Consider the following 17,746-nt stretch of genomic DNA (forward strand, 5'->3'; position numbering starts at 1 on the left):
ACCACATCTTGATGGTCAGTCCCTCACACCCTCTCTGATCTGTCTCCCAAATCCCCGCTTCCCATTGTCATCAACATGACCACAGCCCCAAGGACTCACTCTAATGCCTCACCACCATCCCTCCATCCATTACAGTACCTCACTCACTAATGACAAACTCTTCTTCCAAAAACACCACTAGTGTCACTTCTCTAAATCCTATCAAAAAAAAGTGCCAGGACCATCCTCAGTCTGGAGGCCTCCCTGGAGCCTTGCCAGAGCCAGAGCTCAGCGTCCGCCCGCCTGCCTGCCGTTCCAGAGACCTCATGCATTGCTCACGCCTCACCCCTCCACCTGGAGTCCCATCCCAGAGCTCCCACTGCACCATTTCACTGCTTAGGGGGCCTCTCGAAACACCCGCCGCCCAGAGCTCACCAGCCTTCGACTCTCACAGTGCAGTAACCAGGGCCATGAAGGCCTGTGGTGCAGTTTGTGGGAAGCGTTACTGTCCTTGAGGCAGGAACGCTGCCCTGGTCCAGCCTACAGCACTGTACAGCCCTCTGCTCACCAGGTGCAAGGGACCATGCTTAAGGCCCTGTCGCCTGTGGGGACAGCAAATGCCAGGGAAGGTCCTGCCTCACCAAGGGAACATCTGGCAGGGGAGAGGCAGGAGCGAACAGGCGAGGATGGAGAGAACCCAGCGCTGAAGTGCACCCAGAGGGGCTGAGGCCTCCGCAAGGGCTTCCTGGAGCCTTACAGGAAAAGGAGGACAGCACGGAATACGCATGGGTGGTGCCCCAGGCAGGGAGGCACAACACTGGGAGGGCAAGGCAGAGCTCAGTGAAGAGGTAGCAGCGAGGAACCAGGAGGCAGACAGGCGGAGGGGCAAGCAGGAGGCCACGCTGGGACAAACTCTTAAAGGTCTGGACTCTTCCAAGAATTGTCGGGCTTCGGGGTGCACAGGCAGAACTGCCCCAGGAAAAGTCGCCTAGGTGAGCTGCTGACAGACAAAGGCCAGGGTACCGTGGGTGGCAAGACTGAGCCCACAACGAGTGAGAAACAGGCAGGAGGAAGAGACGGAGGAACCAAGAACAACTGTCCGATTTCCTAGCTCAGACATCTAGATGGATGTTTTCAGACTCCAAGGAAAGGAATGCGAGGCAGGGGCTGAGTGCGTGCAGTGTTGGAAGCTCGAGGCACTAGCAGGACAGAGAGGCCCAGGGCTCAGCTATCAACTGAGGCACCCCCAGGAGAGAGATGACAGGCCTGCAAGTCACTGAGCATTCCAAGAGTGAAGGATGAGAGGCCCCAGCAAGGCTCTGAGGACACAGCATTAAGGGGAGGGTAAAGAGGGAGAGGCCACCACGGAACGGTAGCAGCCAAGAAGGCAAGACACCCCCAGGTGGCAGGGTCCCAGTGAGGGCATGGCCACCACATCAGGTGTCCAAGAGAAGCAAAGAGAGAGAAGTGTGTGCTGACCTGAATGCATCAAATCAGCCACAAGGTTCCACTGTCTTCCTAACTACCAACAGTGAACTGGCAAATCATCCACAAAATGAAAATTTAGAGTAATCTGTGCTAACCCACCACCAGGGGGCACCACTTCTCCTCCTGAGCTGCCGGCCACAAGGCCCTGGCTGTCAAAGTCCACCCAACTGGAAAGACTACCAAGTGGGCAGGGCTATAGGGACCGCAGAATCACTGAAAAATACCCCCATGTCACATAGAAGACTGATTTTTTTTTTAATGGGACCACAACAAACATAAGAAAATACAGGTGCAAATCTTCCTAACCTTGGGGTGGGTGTAGGCAGCTTCGAATATGACAGAAGTGCAAAAATCACAAAAGAAAAGACCACCACCCCCAAAAAGGATGTTGAACCGACAAATGACAAACCGGGGAACAAATCTGCAATGACAGTAAGAAGTTAATACAACAACAATCTTCAGACATCCATGTTTAAAGGAAAAAACAGTGACTACTCAAAGAGAAAATGAGGCAAAAATATATAAACAGGTGATTTATTTAAAACTTCCTAACCAACTGAGGAGACGTTCGACTTCCCCAGGAATTAAAGAAATAAAGATCAGAAATTTTTTGGTCTACTTAGTTGGACAAAAACTAAAAAGATGAACACCTTGGATGGTGCCCAGGAAAGGACAGCTTTAAGCAGCATTTGCAGGCATGGAAGCTGGCACAGTCTTGAGGAAAGGCAGCTTGTCAGCACAGTTCAATATTAAGCCTGGGTGCGCTCAGAGAGAACAACACTGGGGAGTGACCTCAGCGCTCACACACGAGGGAGGTGAGTGGGCCCAGGGCTCCTGGCTCTGTCCAGTGGAAAACCACACAAGGTTGCCTACTTACACACAGGCACCAGGTGTCTGCAACATCTTAATTAGTGATTTTTAAAAAGCAGTAACAGACTAGCCATTTAAATTATAACTGCATTGTGCACTGTATGTACTGTGATCAAGAGAGGTCAGAGACAGCAAAATGTTGACAGTGGCTGATCACCTGAGGAGGCCACGGCTGGGTGTAGAAATTAAATGAACATATGGACATTTTTATATACAACCAGGAAAATCTATTTTCATTTTAATACAAAAAACTAAGTCCAATGAACCATGACTCTAACTTGAGGAATTCAAGTATAATGCTGTCCCCTCCTCACAAGCCAAAAACCACCCAGTAAAGCAACAGCCCCACCCAGCCCTGCTCCCCACCGTGGGTCCTTTATGGGCAATTCTTTTTGTAGCTCCCTTCAGGTCCCCCTCATACATCATCGCCAGAGCCCCTGGGCCTCCACAATGCTGGGGGTGGCCCATGCTCTCCCCTCTCTGCACTGGCCACCAAACTGCACACTCTCCAAAACCACCAACGGTCTCTGCCTGAATACAGGTGCTCCGAGATGAACAGAAGCTGAGACTGCAGGACTTCCCTCTAACCTCAGCACCCTCTCTGCTCCTGGCTGGCTCCCTCATGTCCAGGTACCTGTTTATGAAGGTTGAGGCTGTCGATTTCGGAAAGGACCCAGCCAACACTTCCGTCCCCGCCACAAACCAGAATCCGGAATGTGTCAAACTTCTGGAACAACCGTAAGCTGCAGAGAAAAGAGAAAGGCCATGAAATGATGTCCATTCCACAGGACAAATGACAGGCTTGTCAGTATGTGGCCAAGGCGGCCCACCTGTGCTCCTCACAGCTGACCTATACCAGAGGCGAGCGTCCCTCCAGTCAGGGTCCACTTTGTGAAGGGGACAACAGCAGCTCTGGGGTCTAGCCAACTGCTCCAACCAGGGCCATGGCCCCCCCAGCAAAGAGACCACCCAGCTGTGACGAACCACTGCACCCTCTGCAGATACTGCAGGCTCAGTGGTGGGCCAACGCACCATCCCCTGCCAGGGACAGCCTTCCATAGCCCCTGCCCACGTGAGCCCACCCTGCATCACTGTCCTTCACCTGCCACATCCACGAGTGGCCCCTGCTGGCCTTCCCAACATGCCCTCTGGGCTGCCTGCATCACCCTGCACCCTCAGCCTTGGCACTCCTCAGCCCTGCAGTCTGGCTTCCACCCTGGCCCTTGTTCTGGTCACCCTGGAGCCCCAGCCTGCCAGACCTGCCTGCAGGCTACATGTCCCTGCTGCAGCACGTATGCCTGCACCCACTCAGTCCTCCAGCAATGAGACCCATGACCCCCTCTCCTAACTCCTCGGTTTCCTTCCTGAGCTCCCCGTCACCCTGCCCCTGCCCAGCAGCATCCCCAATCAGGACACCACTGCCACTTCTGCTTACTCCTCGCCCTCTTCCTGTGTGACCACATCCACAGTTTGCATCAGGGACCACACAGGTAACTCTGGATCGACAGCCACCAGGCCACTCCTGAGCACCGACAGTTGCACCTGTCCCCCAGAACATACCACTCTGGTATCCTAGGGCACTGCCAACAGGAAACATCCCTCCTCGGAGAATGGCAGCACCACCACCGACCCAGTCCAGAGGCCAGACCTGCCTCCTCTTACCCTGTGGCCGGCCCAGCCCCTCCCGGCAGCCTCTCCTCCACTCCCACCAAGCCATCCAGCTCAGGTCACCACTGCACTCTCACAGAGTCCCACAGAAGCCTTGCAGTCACCTCAACACCCTTCTTGAAAGCTTCCCACATGAGTTCCTGGAAGATCTTTCTAAAACACGAGCCTGGTCATGAGCCTTGCTTTATGAGGTTGCCCCTCGTTTGCAGTGAGCCAGGATTACACCAGCACACTCAACCTGGGCAACCAGAAAGACCCTGTCTCAAAAAATAATAAAATTAAAATTAAAATAATTTCTTCATCAGCCTACTAGTGAATGCAATCCCCCACCACTCAGATAAGAAGTCTCTCTGCAGAAAACATGGGAGTGCGGCCTTTGTGGAAGCAGGCTGGAGTGCTGCCATCTGTGACTGCTCTCCAACGGTGCGTGGTTCTGAGTGGGGACCAGCAACACAGAAGACACCCAGAGAACCAGCGATGAGCAGCTTGTTTCTCCTACCCTCACGCATACACCAAGGAAACCCAGGAGCTGGCCACGGTTCATATCAGAGCATCCCGACTCTTAAATACACAGCTCCCCACCGACTCTCCCAGAAAAATACAGGCCAAATCACAGGTTCTGCAGGCACTTCCCACTAGGAGTGTCCTGGACAATCTCCCGGAAGTGCCAGCAAGCCCTCTTAGAGCTCCAGCCTGGAACTGATGCCTCCAAAGGAAGAAGGAATGCGTTCAAATGGCAACATTTATGGAAGCAAACTTATGAAAAGTACAAAACTACAAAGAACACACACTGGCTCTCCAGCAAGCAGAGGAACCGTCTAAACCCGTGCTGCCGAGGACAGCGGAATCACTCTGCCCCAACAACACCCATGCATGTTCCTGCTTTACGGCACCTGCATGCCGAGCAGCCTCCTATGCCCCTCAACATGCAAACACTCCCTCCTGGCCTCGCTGGAGGGCAGCTTTTTCCTCAACACCAGGCAGCTGTTAGAATGAGGCATGCCAGAAAAATACACCCATAGGTAGGTAGGTAGATAGAAAATTTTAAAAGAAGAAAATACACTTACAACGTCGTAAGCAGACACATGCAGAAGGCATTTGCACAACAGCAGGTAAAGAAGAATCCTGACTGGCTCAAAAGATGCACGTGCATGGGTGTGTGCACACACACGCTGTGTTCAAAGTTGGAAGGCCATGCACCTCTATTAAGAGTGGGCACCTCTGCAAGTGCAGTTTGGGGAGGAAGCAGTTCAACTTTTCTTTCCTATCTAAAACTTTGTGTCTTTGATCTTTTTTTTAACAAGCACACACCATTTACACAATTTTTAAAACTCCAAGAAAGATATATTTTACAAGCTTCCTACCCGAGGTGTGGGCCTCCGTTCATGAGGTCAAAGACCTGGGCAGGGTTCAGCAGCTGTTTGAATCTTCTGAGGAACTTCACACCTTGGTTGTCCCCACTTTTTGAATTGACGAAGACCAGTAGTGGGCTTGTGCAAGACGGAGGACAGCTGGCCTTCCAGAACCCTGGATGCAAGAACGAACAGGACAGAAGAAAATCTACAGGCCCCGGGAGGCACTGGGGCACCACTGATGGAATCAGCAGCAGCAGACCCCGCAAAAGACGTACACCTGACACAAGCACACCTAAGTCAGCAAGAGGTCAGCAAACAGTTCCCCACAGCTGTTCCCCACGTGTGAGCCGGGAGCCCCATCCATCAATCTCACATTCACAAGGTGTCCAAGTGCCACCTTGCTGCTGTCTTCTTCTCTTGATCTGCTCTGAGCCATGTACCCCACATCCCCTCTTCCACCAGTACTTGTCAACAGGTGGCACCATGTCCCAGCCAGACACGAGAGCAGCTGCAAGCCAGTGTGCCAGTGTGTGCTGGGCAGAGATGGAACATAGCTTCAATGGCTCATATGGAGAAGCCCCCAGACCTGGGTTCCACTCAACAGCATCACCTCCATGTCAAGCGCCATGCTCGGGTCTCAGGCCCATCTAATGGCAATGCCATAGAATCAGGGCACCATGTGCCAATGGTCCCCACACCCCTATTCTGTAAACTTGAGGCACTTCCTTTATACCAAGCCCCATTTAATGATCCCCACACCCCTGTTCCATAAACTTGAGGAACTTCCTTTATGCCAAGTTCCATTTAATGATCCCCGCACCCCCATTCTGTAAATTTGAGGCCCACTTTATAAGTGGGGAACCTGGGGCTTGGCAGGGTTTGAGGATTTGCTCAGGTTCACATGGCAAGCACGTACTAGATTCAGGTTTGACTCTAGAGACAATTTATCATGTTCTCTGGACACAGAAATAGCCAGAATCTGGATTCTACAGTCTGCTGGTGTAATGGGCCATCAAAGACCCTAAGCCCAGGACCTTCTGGGAGCTGGAAAGGGACTTTCCTTTAAGCTTGTAACTTACAATTACGGTCACTTAAAAATAGGAATATGTCTCGAGAAGAGGCCTTGTGAGGTGGCTGCATTGCCGCGCAAACACCACGTAGAGTATCTGCACTTACACGAACCTCGGTGGTGTACCCTGCTGCTCCCAGGCTACAACCCTGTACGACATGTTACTGTACCAAATGAGTTCCACTCAACAGCATCACATCCACGTCAAGCGCCAGGCTCCGGTCTCAGGCCCATCTAATGGCAATGCCGTAGAATCAGGGCACCGTGTGCCACTCTGTGCAACTCCTCCAGCGCCCCCCCTGGTTGTGCCTGACCTCATTCTGACATCTCACCAAGATAACCAAGTCTAGAGCTGGAGAGGAGAAAGCCTGTGGAGAAGGAAGCGTGTGGAAGTGCATGAGAAGGACGAGCATGTGTGGTACCCACCGTCGGAGTCGATGCTGTTGAGAGCCGTGGGTGGGATAACTGACACTTTGCACAGGCCAAGTGGGCACTTGGTCAGCAAGGATTCTTTACACGATGTGTGAACCTGAAACAAGAGTCTCCGCATCACCAAGGGTCACTGGCATCCTGTACACACACCAGAAATCCTCCTGCCCTGTAGTTGATAAGCCGGCTATGGCAGAGGCGGGTGATTTCAGAGCTGGGCTGGCCTGCTCCCATCACAGGCCCCATGCCCTGGCTTTGCACTCGAGAAGGCATAGCACGGAAACACCAGGCAGAAGCCAGTCATGGTGCACACCTTGTGAGCAACAGTCCTGCACCCGAGCCTCGGGCCATCCCACCACAGCTACCTCCAACTTTCAAGACGAGGGTGAGGGCTCCTGGAGCAATGTGTCTCTACACATCCCCTGTGTCTTGGCTTCCTCCTGGTGGCCAGATGTGCTAGGCAAGTGACTGCAGCAGCCACTTCAAAATGACCATCCCAGAGGCGAGTACATGGAGGCTCCGTGTATCTCTCCCTGGAAGCACATCTCACCACCCAGGGCAATGATGAGACCCAGAATCCAGCAGGAGGCCACATGGGCTATGACACTTCCACATGGCTATGCTCAATGTAAACACCACCCAGAGCCAACACTGCTCTGAAGGGCCTCTCCAGCTTTCCTGCTTCCACGCCACCCAGGAGACTCCTCACAACCCAGCTACAGGGCCACATGATGCAGGGTACATCCGTCCCAATGACACACACTTACGTCTGTTGAAAAGGCAGGACTAAATTCAAAAGGAAGAAACACCCCCCACAAAAAAAAAAACTAAGAAGGAAAATGACCAAACAGGTCAAAACACCCACTCTCAGAGCCGGAGGGGCCTCTGGGATGAATTTACCAGGATCCAGCAGATCGTGTGGAGGCACGAGGCCCGCATGGGCACTGTAGGGAGCAGGCCCTCCCCTCCAGCCCGGCGCAGGGCCCACACTCACCATGGCCTTGCACCAGAGGCAGCGCCAGTCCTGCAGGCGCAGCACACTGCCACACGTCTTGTCGCACACGGTGCACTTGGCACTCACAGGCAGGTTTCCTTCCAACCACTGGTGAGGCATCGAGATCTGCGACCAAACAGAGGCACGCACTAGGGGTGCTCCCAAGGCTCCACGTCAAGGGCAGCCAGGAGCCCTTAGACGGAAACGCTCTTTATAACTCAGCCACGGCATTCTTCCCAGCACAAGCTCTTTCCCTGACGCCGGTGAGGGGAGGGATGGCAGGGCCTGTGAAGGGCCATCTACCCACAGCACCTGTAAGAGGTGCAAACAAGACTCACAGGGACAGGATGGAGCTCGGGGGTGCAGCGACCACACGGAGACCGCATATACTTTCCACTGTGACACCCAATACCAGTGTGACCGTCTCCAATGAAACAGTGCTGGGGAAGGCGGGGAGGAGGCTTGCAAGGGACAATGCAGGTGGGCCGCCGTGGCTCAGGGCCCCACAGGTGGTATTTCTTAACGTACCCCATCTGCATCCTCAATGATGTCCTTCCCGATCGAGGCGAGCGTGGTCCACTTGCAGTTATTGGTTGCACGTACAGCACAGCGCTTGTGGGCCTTAAATTTGCACACTGAGAGAGAAGGGACACATGAGCCTACAAGCTGTGTCTGTGCCAGGAACTTCCCATGCTGAGCAGTGCTGTGAGAACTGCCCAGCTCCAGAAAAGTCAAGGAAGGTACCAGCGGCACTCTCATTTTATAACTGAGCTACTGTGATACGCTTAGAGGCTGGGGGCGGTGGGACCGGAGGCGTATGTGAGACCATACATCAGGGAGAGCTGGGGATCGGTGAGCTTTCTGTCACAGGCCAGAGAGCGAGCAGTGGAGGCCTTGCAGGTGGCATCCAGCCTCCATCACAACTACTCAACTCTGCGTGTAGCACAAAAGCAGCCAGAGACAATACTTTTTTAAGGACACAAATTTGAATTTCATGTAATTTTCATGTGTCACAAAATAGGATTCTTCTTTTGATGTTTTCCAATCATTTAAAAATGTAAAAGCCAGTCTGAAGCGTGAGAGCTGTGCAAAAACAGGCAGAGGCAGGGTGTGGTCCAAGCTACAGCTAAAGAGCCTGCTCCAGCCCACTGCTCTTGCCACCAGACTGGACGCCCTTGCCCAAACTCTGCAGTCCTGGCCTCTGGGTCTGTAATGCACTTTCAGTCCATATACGCATGGCCCCATGCACCCGACTGCGGAGTGTGAAACGCTGGGGCCGGCAGCTGTTCCCGCAGTGCCTTTCCCTCTGTGTGCTCTAGGCTTCCTCTGTTTCTCCTTTTGCCACCCACCGCTCCCCTTCTTTTCACTCTGTTTGAGCACTATAAAAAATGATTGATGAAGGACTCTTCAGCAGGAAAAATAAACAAGAATAGAATCATAGAAACTACTGTGCCCTTGGACCTCATGGGTGGCAATGGCTTCTTTACGGTGACTGGGTTTGGATTTCCAAAGCTTTATCAAGTAAAATGCCAGGCCACCTTTCCTGACGGAACAACAAATGCACATCCATACCCTCACAGGACAGCCCATGCGACGTGACCCCAGACAGAGCCTCACGGCACACGTTGCAGTAGGTCGGCCTCGCGTGGGAACAGGCGTACCAATTGTGCATCCCTGAGAAATGGTCCATGCTGTACTGGGTGGGCTGGAAGAATGAAACCAATACGGCAAAGATAAGACTTCTCTTTTAAATTGTAACTTGGACAAGATTAAACAAAGTATCCAAGAGAGCCTCCAAGAGAGAAGAGGGGAAAGGTTTATAAAGGACAGGTCTTCCCAGAGGACAGGCAACAAGTTTTAATTGTACAAGGAACATGCTGAGAATGCGAGTTCCAGACTGTGGATCCGCACGTGGGGGACACTCAGACAGCAGACATGGGGTGAGGGAGGCAACAGGAGGCATTTGGAGAAGGTTTTTCTTTTTTAACCTCAAAGTGCTCCCTGTTCTGCACAGTCTTTAATGCTGCGATCCAATCTTCCATTTCTTTTCTGTTATCGGCGCACAGGATGAGCTTCCTACATGGAGTTATGACCTAGAGAAAGAAACATGGTCAACAGAACCATGAACAAAAGGCAAGTGCCAATGGCTATGAACACTTTCTTAAAACCTACCTCACATATACATGATAAATTACTATTTCATTCACGTATTCACACCAAGCAGAAAACAAAAATAGTTATCATGGATCACTAAAAATTAAGAACAATCTCAAACTAAAAAGACAGTGAAATTTAGTTTTTATATGTTCATCAGCAATTAACTTAACTGGACATTTATATAACTGCTTACTACTTAGGCACAGTAAGCCGCAGGAAATTTTATTTTTTATTTTATTTTTTTGAGACGGAGTTTCACTCTTGTTACCCAGGCTGGAGTGCAATGGCGCGGTCTCAGCTCACTGCAACCTCCGCCTCCTGGGTTCAGGCAATTCTCCTGCCTCAGCCTCCTGAGTAGCTGGGATTACAGGCACACGCCACCATACCCAGCTAATTTTTTGTATTTTTAGTAGAGACGGGCGTTTCACCATGTTGACCAGGATGGTCTCGATCTCTTGCCCTTGTGATCCACCCGCCTCGGCCTCCCAAAGTGCTGGGATTACAGGCGTGAGCCACGGCACCCAGCAGCCCTAGGAAACTTTTTAAAAAGTAGCAACTGTGTGATGTCCAGCATTTGAACGGTTTAGGGAAGTCTAGTCCACTGTAACTCTAGAATACCATAGCATGTGTCACATATCAATATGCATCGCATATAAATGTTCTTGGAGAAAACCTCAATCTCAGACTAGGCAGGACCTGAACCACCTGACAAGACATAAAGTTATGACCTGGTAATAATCAACAAATGAAAATGATATCCATAATATGGAGTTTTTGTAAATCAGTAGAAAAAACTTCCTGACATAAAAAAGGCTATGAACTTGCATTTCACAAAAGAAATACATCAACGTTCTTTTTTAATTTTTTTGTGGGTACTTGGTAGGTATATGTATTTATGGGGCATACAGGCACAGAATAATCACAGAGTAAATGGGGTCTCTATTGCCTCAACCATTTATCCTTTCTCTGTGTTACAAACAATCCAAATATATTCTTAGTTATTTTCAAATGAACAGCAAATTATTAACAGTTGCCACCCTGTTCTGCTATCAAATACTCCATCTGGTCTATTCTAACTATACTTTTGTACCTATTAACCATCCCCCTAGCCCCACGTAACCATCCATCTACTGCCTATCTCCGTGAGTTCAACTTTTCTTTTTTTTTTTTTTCAGCTCCCACAAGTAAGTGAGCGGGTGTGAAGTCTGTCTTTCTGTGCTTGGCTTATTTCACTTAACATAAGTGCCCTCCAGTTCCATCTGTTGTTGTTGCAAATGACAGGATCTCATTATTTTTTACGGCTGAAGAGTACTCCATTGTGTACATGTACCACATTCATTTGTCTGTTGATGGACACTTAGGCTGCTTCCAAATCTTGGCTATTGTGAACAGTGCTGCAGTAAACACGGGAGTGCAGACATCTCCTCGATATACTGATTTCCCTTCTTTTTGGTACATACCTAGCAGTGGGATTTCTGGACCACACGGTAGTTATATTTTTAGTTTTTTGAGGAACCTCCAAACTGTTCTCCATAGTGGCTGTACTAATTTACACTCCCATCAATGGTGTACGAGGGTTCCCTTTTCTCCACATCCTCACCAGCATTTGCTAATGCCTGTCTTTTGGATGAAAGTCATTGTAACTGGGGTAAGACAGTATCTCATTGTAGTCTTTATTTGCATTTCTCTGATGATCAATGACATTGAGCACTTTTTCGTATATCTACTTGCCATATGTATGTCTTTTTTTGAGAAATGTTTATTCAGATCTTTTGCCTATTTTTTAATTGGATGATTAGATTTTTCCCTTTTGGATTATTTGAGCTCCCAATTTATAATCACTCATCAGAGGAATAGTGTGCAAATATTTTCTCACGTTCTGTAGGCTGTCTCCTTACCGTGTGGTTTCCTTTGCTGTGCAGGAACTTTAATCATCTGTCTGCCTTTTGCTTTCATTGCCTGTGCTTGTGGGAATTACTCAAGAAACCTTTGCCCTGTCCAACGTCCTGCAATGTTTCCCCAGTGTTTTCTTTTAGTAGTTTCATACTTTGAGGTCTTAGATTTAAGTTTTTAATCCATTTTGATTTCATGTTTGTATATGGCAAGAGACAGGAGTCTAGTTTCATTCTTTTGCATATGGAAAACCAGTTTTCCCAGCACCATTTAGTGAAGAGACTGTCCTTTCCTCAGTATATGCTCCTGGTACCTTTGTCGAAAATGTGTTCACTGTGGATGCATGAATTTACTTCTAGGTTCTCTATTCTGTTCCATCGGTCTGTGTCTGTTTTCATGCCAGTACTATGCTGTTTGGGTTAGCATAGCTCTGTAGTATAATCTGAAGTCAGAAAATGTGATTCCTCTAGTTTTTCAAAAGGATAATTTTGCCTATTCTGGGTCTTGTGGCTATTTTGGTTCCATATAAATTTTAGAATTATTTTTTCCGTTTCTGTGAAGGGTGTCATTGGTATTTTCATAGGAATTGCACTGAATCTGTAGATTGCTTTGGGTAATACAAACATTTTCACAATGTTGATTCTTCCAGTCCATGAACATGCAGTATCTTTCCATTTTTTGTGTGTTCTCTTCTATTTCTTGTAGAAATCTCTCACTTCTTAATTCCTAGGTATTTTACTTTAATTTGTAACTACTATAAATGGGATTACTTTCTTGATTTCTTTTTTCAGATTGTGCACTGTTGGTACATATAGAAATGCTACTGAGTTTTGCATATTTATTTTGAATCCTGCAACTCTACTGAATTTATCAGTTTTAACAGTGTTTTTTTTTTTGGTGGGGGTCTTTAGGCTTTTCCAAATATAAGATCACATCATCTGCAAACAAGAATTTTACTTCTTCCTTTCCAATTTGGATGTCCTTTCTTTTCTTTTTTTTTTTTTTTTGTTTGATTGCTCTAGCTAGGACATCCTCACAGAAGAAATACCAAATAGATAATAAGCAAGTAAAAAGCTGCTTAATCACTCTAGTCATCAGAGGATGCAAATGAAAACAGCAATCTATTTTTCACCCATGGGATTGGCAAAATTTTAAAAGATGGCTATTCAGTACTGACAAATGTGTGGGGGAAAAGACTTCTCAAGCACTGAGAAGAGGAAAACAGGACATAAACTTTTTAGAGAAAAAAGTTGATAGTGTATCAAAATTCTGAAGGGTTTTAATCTTTTTTTACTTAATTTTGTTTTATAATGATCATATCAATGGAGTTCCAAAGTCAAATCTACAAACAAGGTAGATTCAGAAATCTAGCTTTTATATCTCTCCCCTCTATCCCGGTTCCCATAGGTTGCTTTACCAAAAAGAGAGAGGCGGAGGGAGGGAGGGAGAGAGAGAGAGAGAGAGAGAGAGAGAGAGAGAAGGTATGGTTTCTCCTTCCATTTTTAAGATACATGCAAACATGTATATCATATTGTCTCCTATGTAAACAGTGGCATGGACACTTTTCTCCAACTCTGCCTTTCCATTTAATTACATATCCCAGCCATCACTCCTTAGCAATATCCAGAGCTGCTTCACTCTTTCCTTCAATGACACAGTACTCCGCTGTATAGAACTCAGCCAGTGTCCTATGGATGGTAATTTTGTGCATTTAAAACTCATTGATATTTCTCATAATGATGTCATGAATTATCTTTACAAGGATCTTTTCCTCTTTTTACCAGCGTATCTTTGGGGTAAATTCCTAGAAGTAAAACTACTCTGACAAAGAGTAAATTGGATTTCCAAGGCTTTATCAAGTAAAATGCCAGACCACCTTTCCTGGCAGAATAACAAATGCACATCCATACCCTGTAATGTACATGTAATTTTGCTAGCTATTGCCAAATTACCCCCACAGGGGCTGTACCATTTTGCATTCTCACCAACAGTGTTAGGAAAATGCTTGCTTCCCCATGGATTCACCAACAGAATATGTTATTTAACTTTTAGATTTTGGCACATCTCATAGCTTTAATTTACATTAAGAAGACCCAATTTAAGAATACCTAATTAAAATTATTAAATAACCACGTTTCTGGCTCAGAAAACATAGAAACTGTGCTTTACAGGGAGATTCTCCAGCGACCAAGTTTCATGGCAGAGCGGATAAATGAAATTGGGTCGATGGCGCATGGTTTGCTTATCCTTCCACATATCCTGGGCTGGTGGGAGAAGAACACCCGGGGCCAGGCTGGGTGTGAGAAGCAGCAGAGCTGGGAGAGACTGAGGGAGGAGAGACAGCAAAGGCAGTCCTGGAGGGGCTGTCTGCCTTCTGCCCTGCTGTTGTTCAAGATTGGAGAGTGCCATGAACAGCCCCTCTCCCTCCAGAGGACACTCCCTGGCTCAGCAGATGCTTGTAGGTGTCTCTTCTAAGTCCTGGGATTCTAAGCACATGGTGGGCAAAGTTCCTCCCCTTACAGAACTCAGTGGGGAGAGGCAGGCAGGTAACTATTTCCCACACTGAGTCAGCTGTGAAGACAACAAAGTGGGCCCTGAGAGTGGGACCGGGGGGGTCTCTGGACAGCCACTTGGGGACGGTCATGGGAGACTGGGAGCTGCCAAGGCTGGGCAGGTGCATCAGTCATGGGCATCATCCCTGTCTCCCTATCAAGTCTGAGCACACGTACCTAATTGTTCACTCTGGGTGAGTTTTAATATTTGAATACTTTTGTCAGCATAATAAATACAATAAGAGAGAAAGATACCTTGCTTTGCATAATTCAGGGATTCTATTAGGAGTCATGCAACAGGATATTTACAGAAGACAACTATGAAATGTTTTAGGTCCTGGGTCTACTACTCCCACAGCAGCTTTTATGAGCTGAAGCGTGGCACCACCTTTGCTCCAGAACTCAGCCACGGCATTTAAGAAAATGGATCTTTGGTCCCATCTGCCCCACAGGCTGAAGGAGACGGTTTACTAGTAGAATTGCTTCGTGGGTATTGGGCACTACTAGGCAGCAAATTACAGACAAAAGCATTAGGTTTAAAGACAGTGAGTTAATGATACAAGTAATCAATGGCATCCTTGCCTTCATCTGTGCTATTGTCTGTGGACAATAAACACTGAGCAACAGATAAATGTCAAAGAATCTGGGTTTTGGCTTCTAAGGAACAAAACAAAACAAAACTCTTATTTGTGTCTGTTCTGTTGTGAAGAAGCCTGAGACAGACCCAGATCTGAATTCCATCTGGCCACTGATAAATTTGGGAAATGGCGGCAGACCCTCTTTTGCTTCTCACTGAGAAAGGTGATGACAGAAGCAACTTACAGAGCTGTGGTGAAACTGACCAGGACCAAATGTGTAGAGGGCCTGGCACATCGCTGAGTCTGAAGCCCTTGCCAGCTGTATAACTTACAGCAGGTGCTTCACCACCCTGGGCAATCTGTAAACTGGGGCTATGAAGAGCAGTGTTGCATCCTAGCCTTGCTGTTGTAAGGTGCCAGTTGGTGCAACCTCATACTGTCCTGGAAGAGCACCTTGCACTGTCACTATCAGTGCTACCTCAGGCCCAAAGCCCTCAGCTTTGACATCATCATTTGACACTGCCAAGACCACTTTCTCGTGTGGGTGTCTTCCTTGAGACTGCTCTGGTGTCAATGGTCCACCCTCCCAAACCACAAGAAATATCACAGAAGAGTCCCACCAAATAAGTCAGAATCCATGTTTCTTAGCTGCCCACAAAGGGGACACAACTGGGCCTGCCTTCTCTATGTCAGTCCCTAGCTGCACACAGGAGACTTGTCATGACTCACATGTCCATGCCATGCCTTCAGCTCCTCGGCATACCCCTCCTGGTGAGCTCCAGCCCCCACACCAGCCAGCAGGGAAGGAGGCACCCCTCAGACAAGAGCCTGCCTCATCTTCCTGCTCCTCTAACACCAGCCACAGTCCAACTCCTGGTAGGGGAGAGTGAGACTCTTTGGGAGGCTCATTCTAGGGGATGTTCTGAGAAGTACCTCCTATTCAATCCCTTGATTTGGGAGACGGCGTGGGCAGGAAGGACCCAGGAGAGAAACTGGGGGCTGGATACAGGCCCTCGGGCTATGCCTTCCTGGCTGTGCATCCTGCCTACCAGGGCAGGTGGCAGGTGCAGGGAGATGCTCTAAGGAATACTAAGAGCATCCCTATGATCTGGACTGCAGCCATAACTACTGGCAACCAAGGAATGGCGCAAAAAAGCTGAAGCTATCTTCAAAATCCAGCCTTCACAAAGAAAAGACTTTGGAGACTAAGAGATGGCTCATATTTTTCAAGCAAATATATAAAGTAAGAAATAGTTCACATCCCTAAATCAGCTTAAAAGATAGTTGCAAATCAGAAATAGGGCAATAAGGCTAGGCGCAGTGACTCACATCTGTAAACCCTGCACTTTGTGGGGCGAGGCAGGTAGATCAGTTGAGCTCAGGAGTTTCAGACCACTGGTCAACATGGTGAAACCCCATCTCTAACTAAAAATACAAAAATTAGCTGGGCGTGGTGGCACACACCTGTAATCTCAGCTACTTGGGAGGCTGAGGTAGGAGGATCACTTGAACCTGGGAGGCGGAGGTTGTAGTGAGCCAAGATCACACCCACTATACTCCAGCTTGGATGACAGAGTGAGACCCTGTCTCAAAAAAAGAAAAAAAAGTAGGGCAATAAACTGAACTTGACAGGACAAATCAATGACATCCCAGGGACTCGAAAGGCCAGGCTGCAGGACATGCCACCAAGGAAAGGAGCAGAGCTGCATCAGAGAGCAAGAAGACAGGTGGCTGCATGGGAACCTACACATTGGAGAAAAAAAAAATCCTCAGATCTTGACGCTGGAAAGACTAGAGACAGAAACACAGTATCACAGAGGAAGAGTGGATAAAATGGTGGCTGTGTTCCTCACAGAATCCTGAGGCGGGCTAGAACAGCCATAGACAGATTTGAATTTTCAGACACCGGAAATCTCTTGAAGGTAACAGAACTTACAAATCAATAAGCAAAGAGAAGACAGACTAATAGTAGAATGGACAAAGGTCTTGAACAGTTATTTCACAAATGGCCGATAAAGCACATGACCCAGTGCTCAATTTGATTAGTCATCAGGGAAACTGAAATTAAAGCCACAGGGTGATGCACCTCTCACAATGGCTGAGCCGAAACAGACAATATTAAGTGCTGGTGACAGTGCAATTTGGTGCAACTACTTCCGAAAACAGCTGAACTCATATATACCCTGTGACCCAGCAAGTCCACCCACCCACCTCACAGAAACGCAAACACGAATCTTCCTCATCAAGGCATACACAAGAATGTTCATAGCATCACTTCTCTAAATAGGCCTACAGTGAATAAACTATAGTATATTAATACCTTGGGAGACATGCAATAATGTGATGAATCTTACAATTGCGAAAGAAATAAGCCTGACTCAGGACAACATATACTACATAATTTCCTTATGCATTACATAAAGTTAAAAAAACAGACATAACTAATCTATGGTGTTAGATGCTAGCTTCTCCTAGCAGCTGTTTTGACGGGAGGGGCACACAGCAGGGTTTCTGGGGACTACAATGTTCTCCATGGTTGGGAACAGTCACCAAGCTGTATGCCTGTTAACAAGTACATTCCTCCATGTGCATGCTGCACCTCAGTAAAAGAGGATACAGAACTTGAGATTTCTCAAAAACGTATAACCACATAACTCAAAAGAAAGGTGTGCAGAGCTGCCCAGACTCTTGGACAAAAATCTGGTTAGAAAATA

The 17,746-nt window shown here is 48.1% G+C and overlaps 1 protein-coding gene across 10 annotated transcripts in view; it reads right to left on the bottom strand.

Annotated features, from left to right (window-relative positions):
- The window catches only part of DGKD (diacylglycerol kinase delta), a 109,775-nt gene that overhangs the window by 26,726 nt on the left and 65,303 nt on the right, over window positions 1–17,746 (bottom strand). For all 10 annotated transcript variants that reach the window (XM_032277860.1, XM_032277861.1, XM_032277859.1 and 7 more), the window contains 7 exons: window positions 9,841–9,945; window positions 9,425–9,557; window positions 8,381–8,487; window positions 7,853–7,978; window positions 6,856–6,958; window positions 5,370–5,532; window positions 2,972–3,080 (listed from right to left, as the gene is read on the bottom strand). In XM_032277860.1, coding sequence (XP_032133751.1) covers window positions 2,972–3,080; window positions 5,370–5,532; window positions 6,856–6,958; window positions 7,853–7,978; window positions 8,381–8,487; window positions 9,425–9,557; window positions 9,841–9,945 — 846 coding nt within the window. The remainder of the gene's footprint in view (window positions 1–2,971; window positions 3,081–5,369; window positions 5,533–6,855; window positions 6,959–7,852; window positions 7,979–8,380; window positions 8,488–9,424; window positions 9,558–9,840; window positions 9,946–17,746) is intronic.

Source organism: Sapajus apella, unplaced genomic scaffold (genome assembly GCF_009761245.1).
Source record: "Sapajus apella isolate SASKATOON/1434 unplaced genomic scaffold, GSC_monkey_1.0 scaffold10, whole genome shotgun sequence".
In the NCBI taxonomy this organism is placed as follows: Eukaryota; Metazoa; Chordata; class Mammalia; order Primates; family Cebidae; genus Sapajus; species Sapajus apella.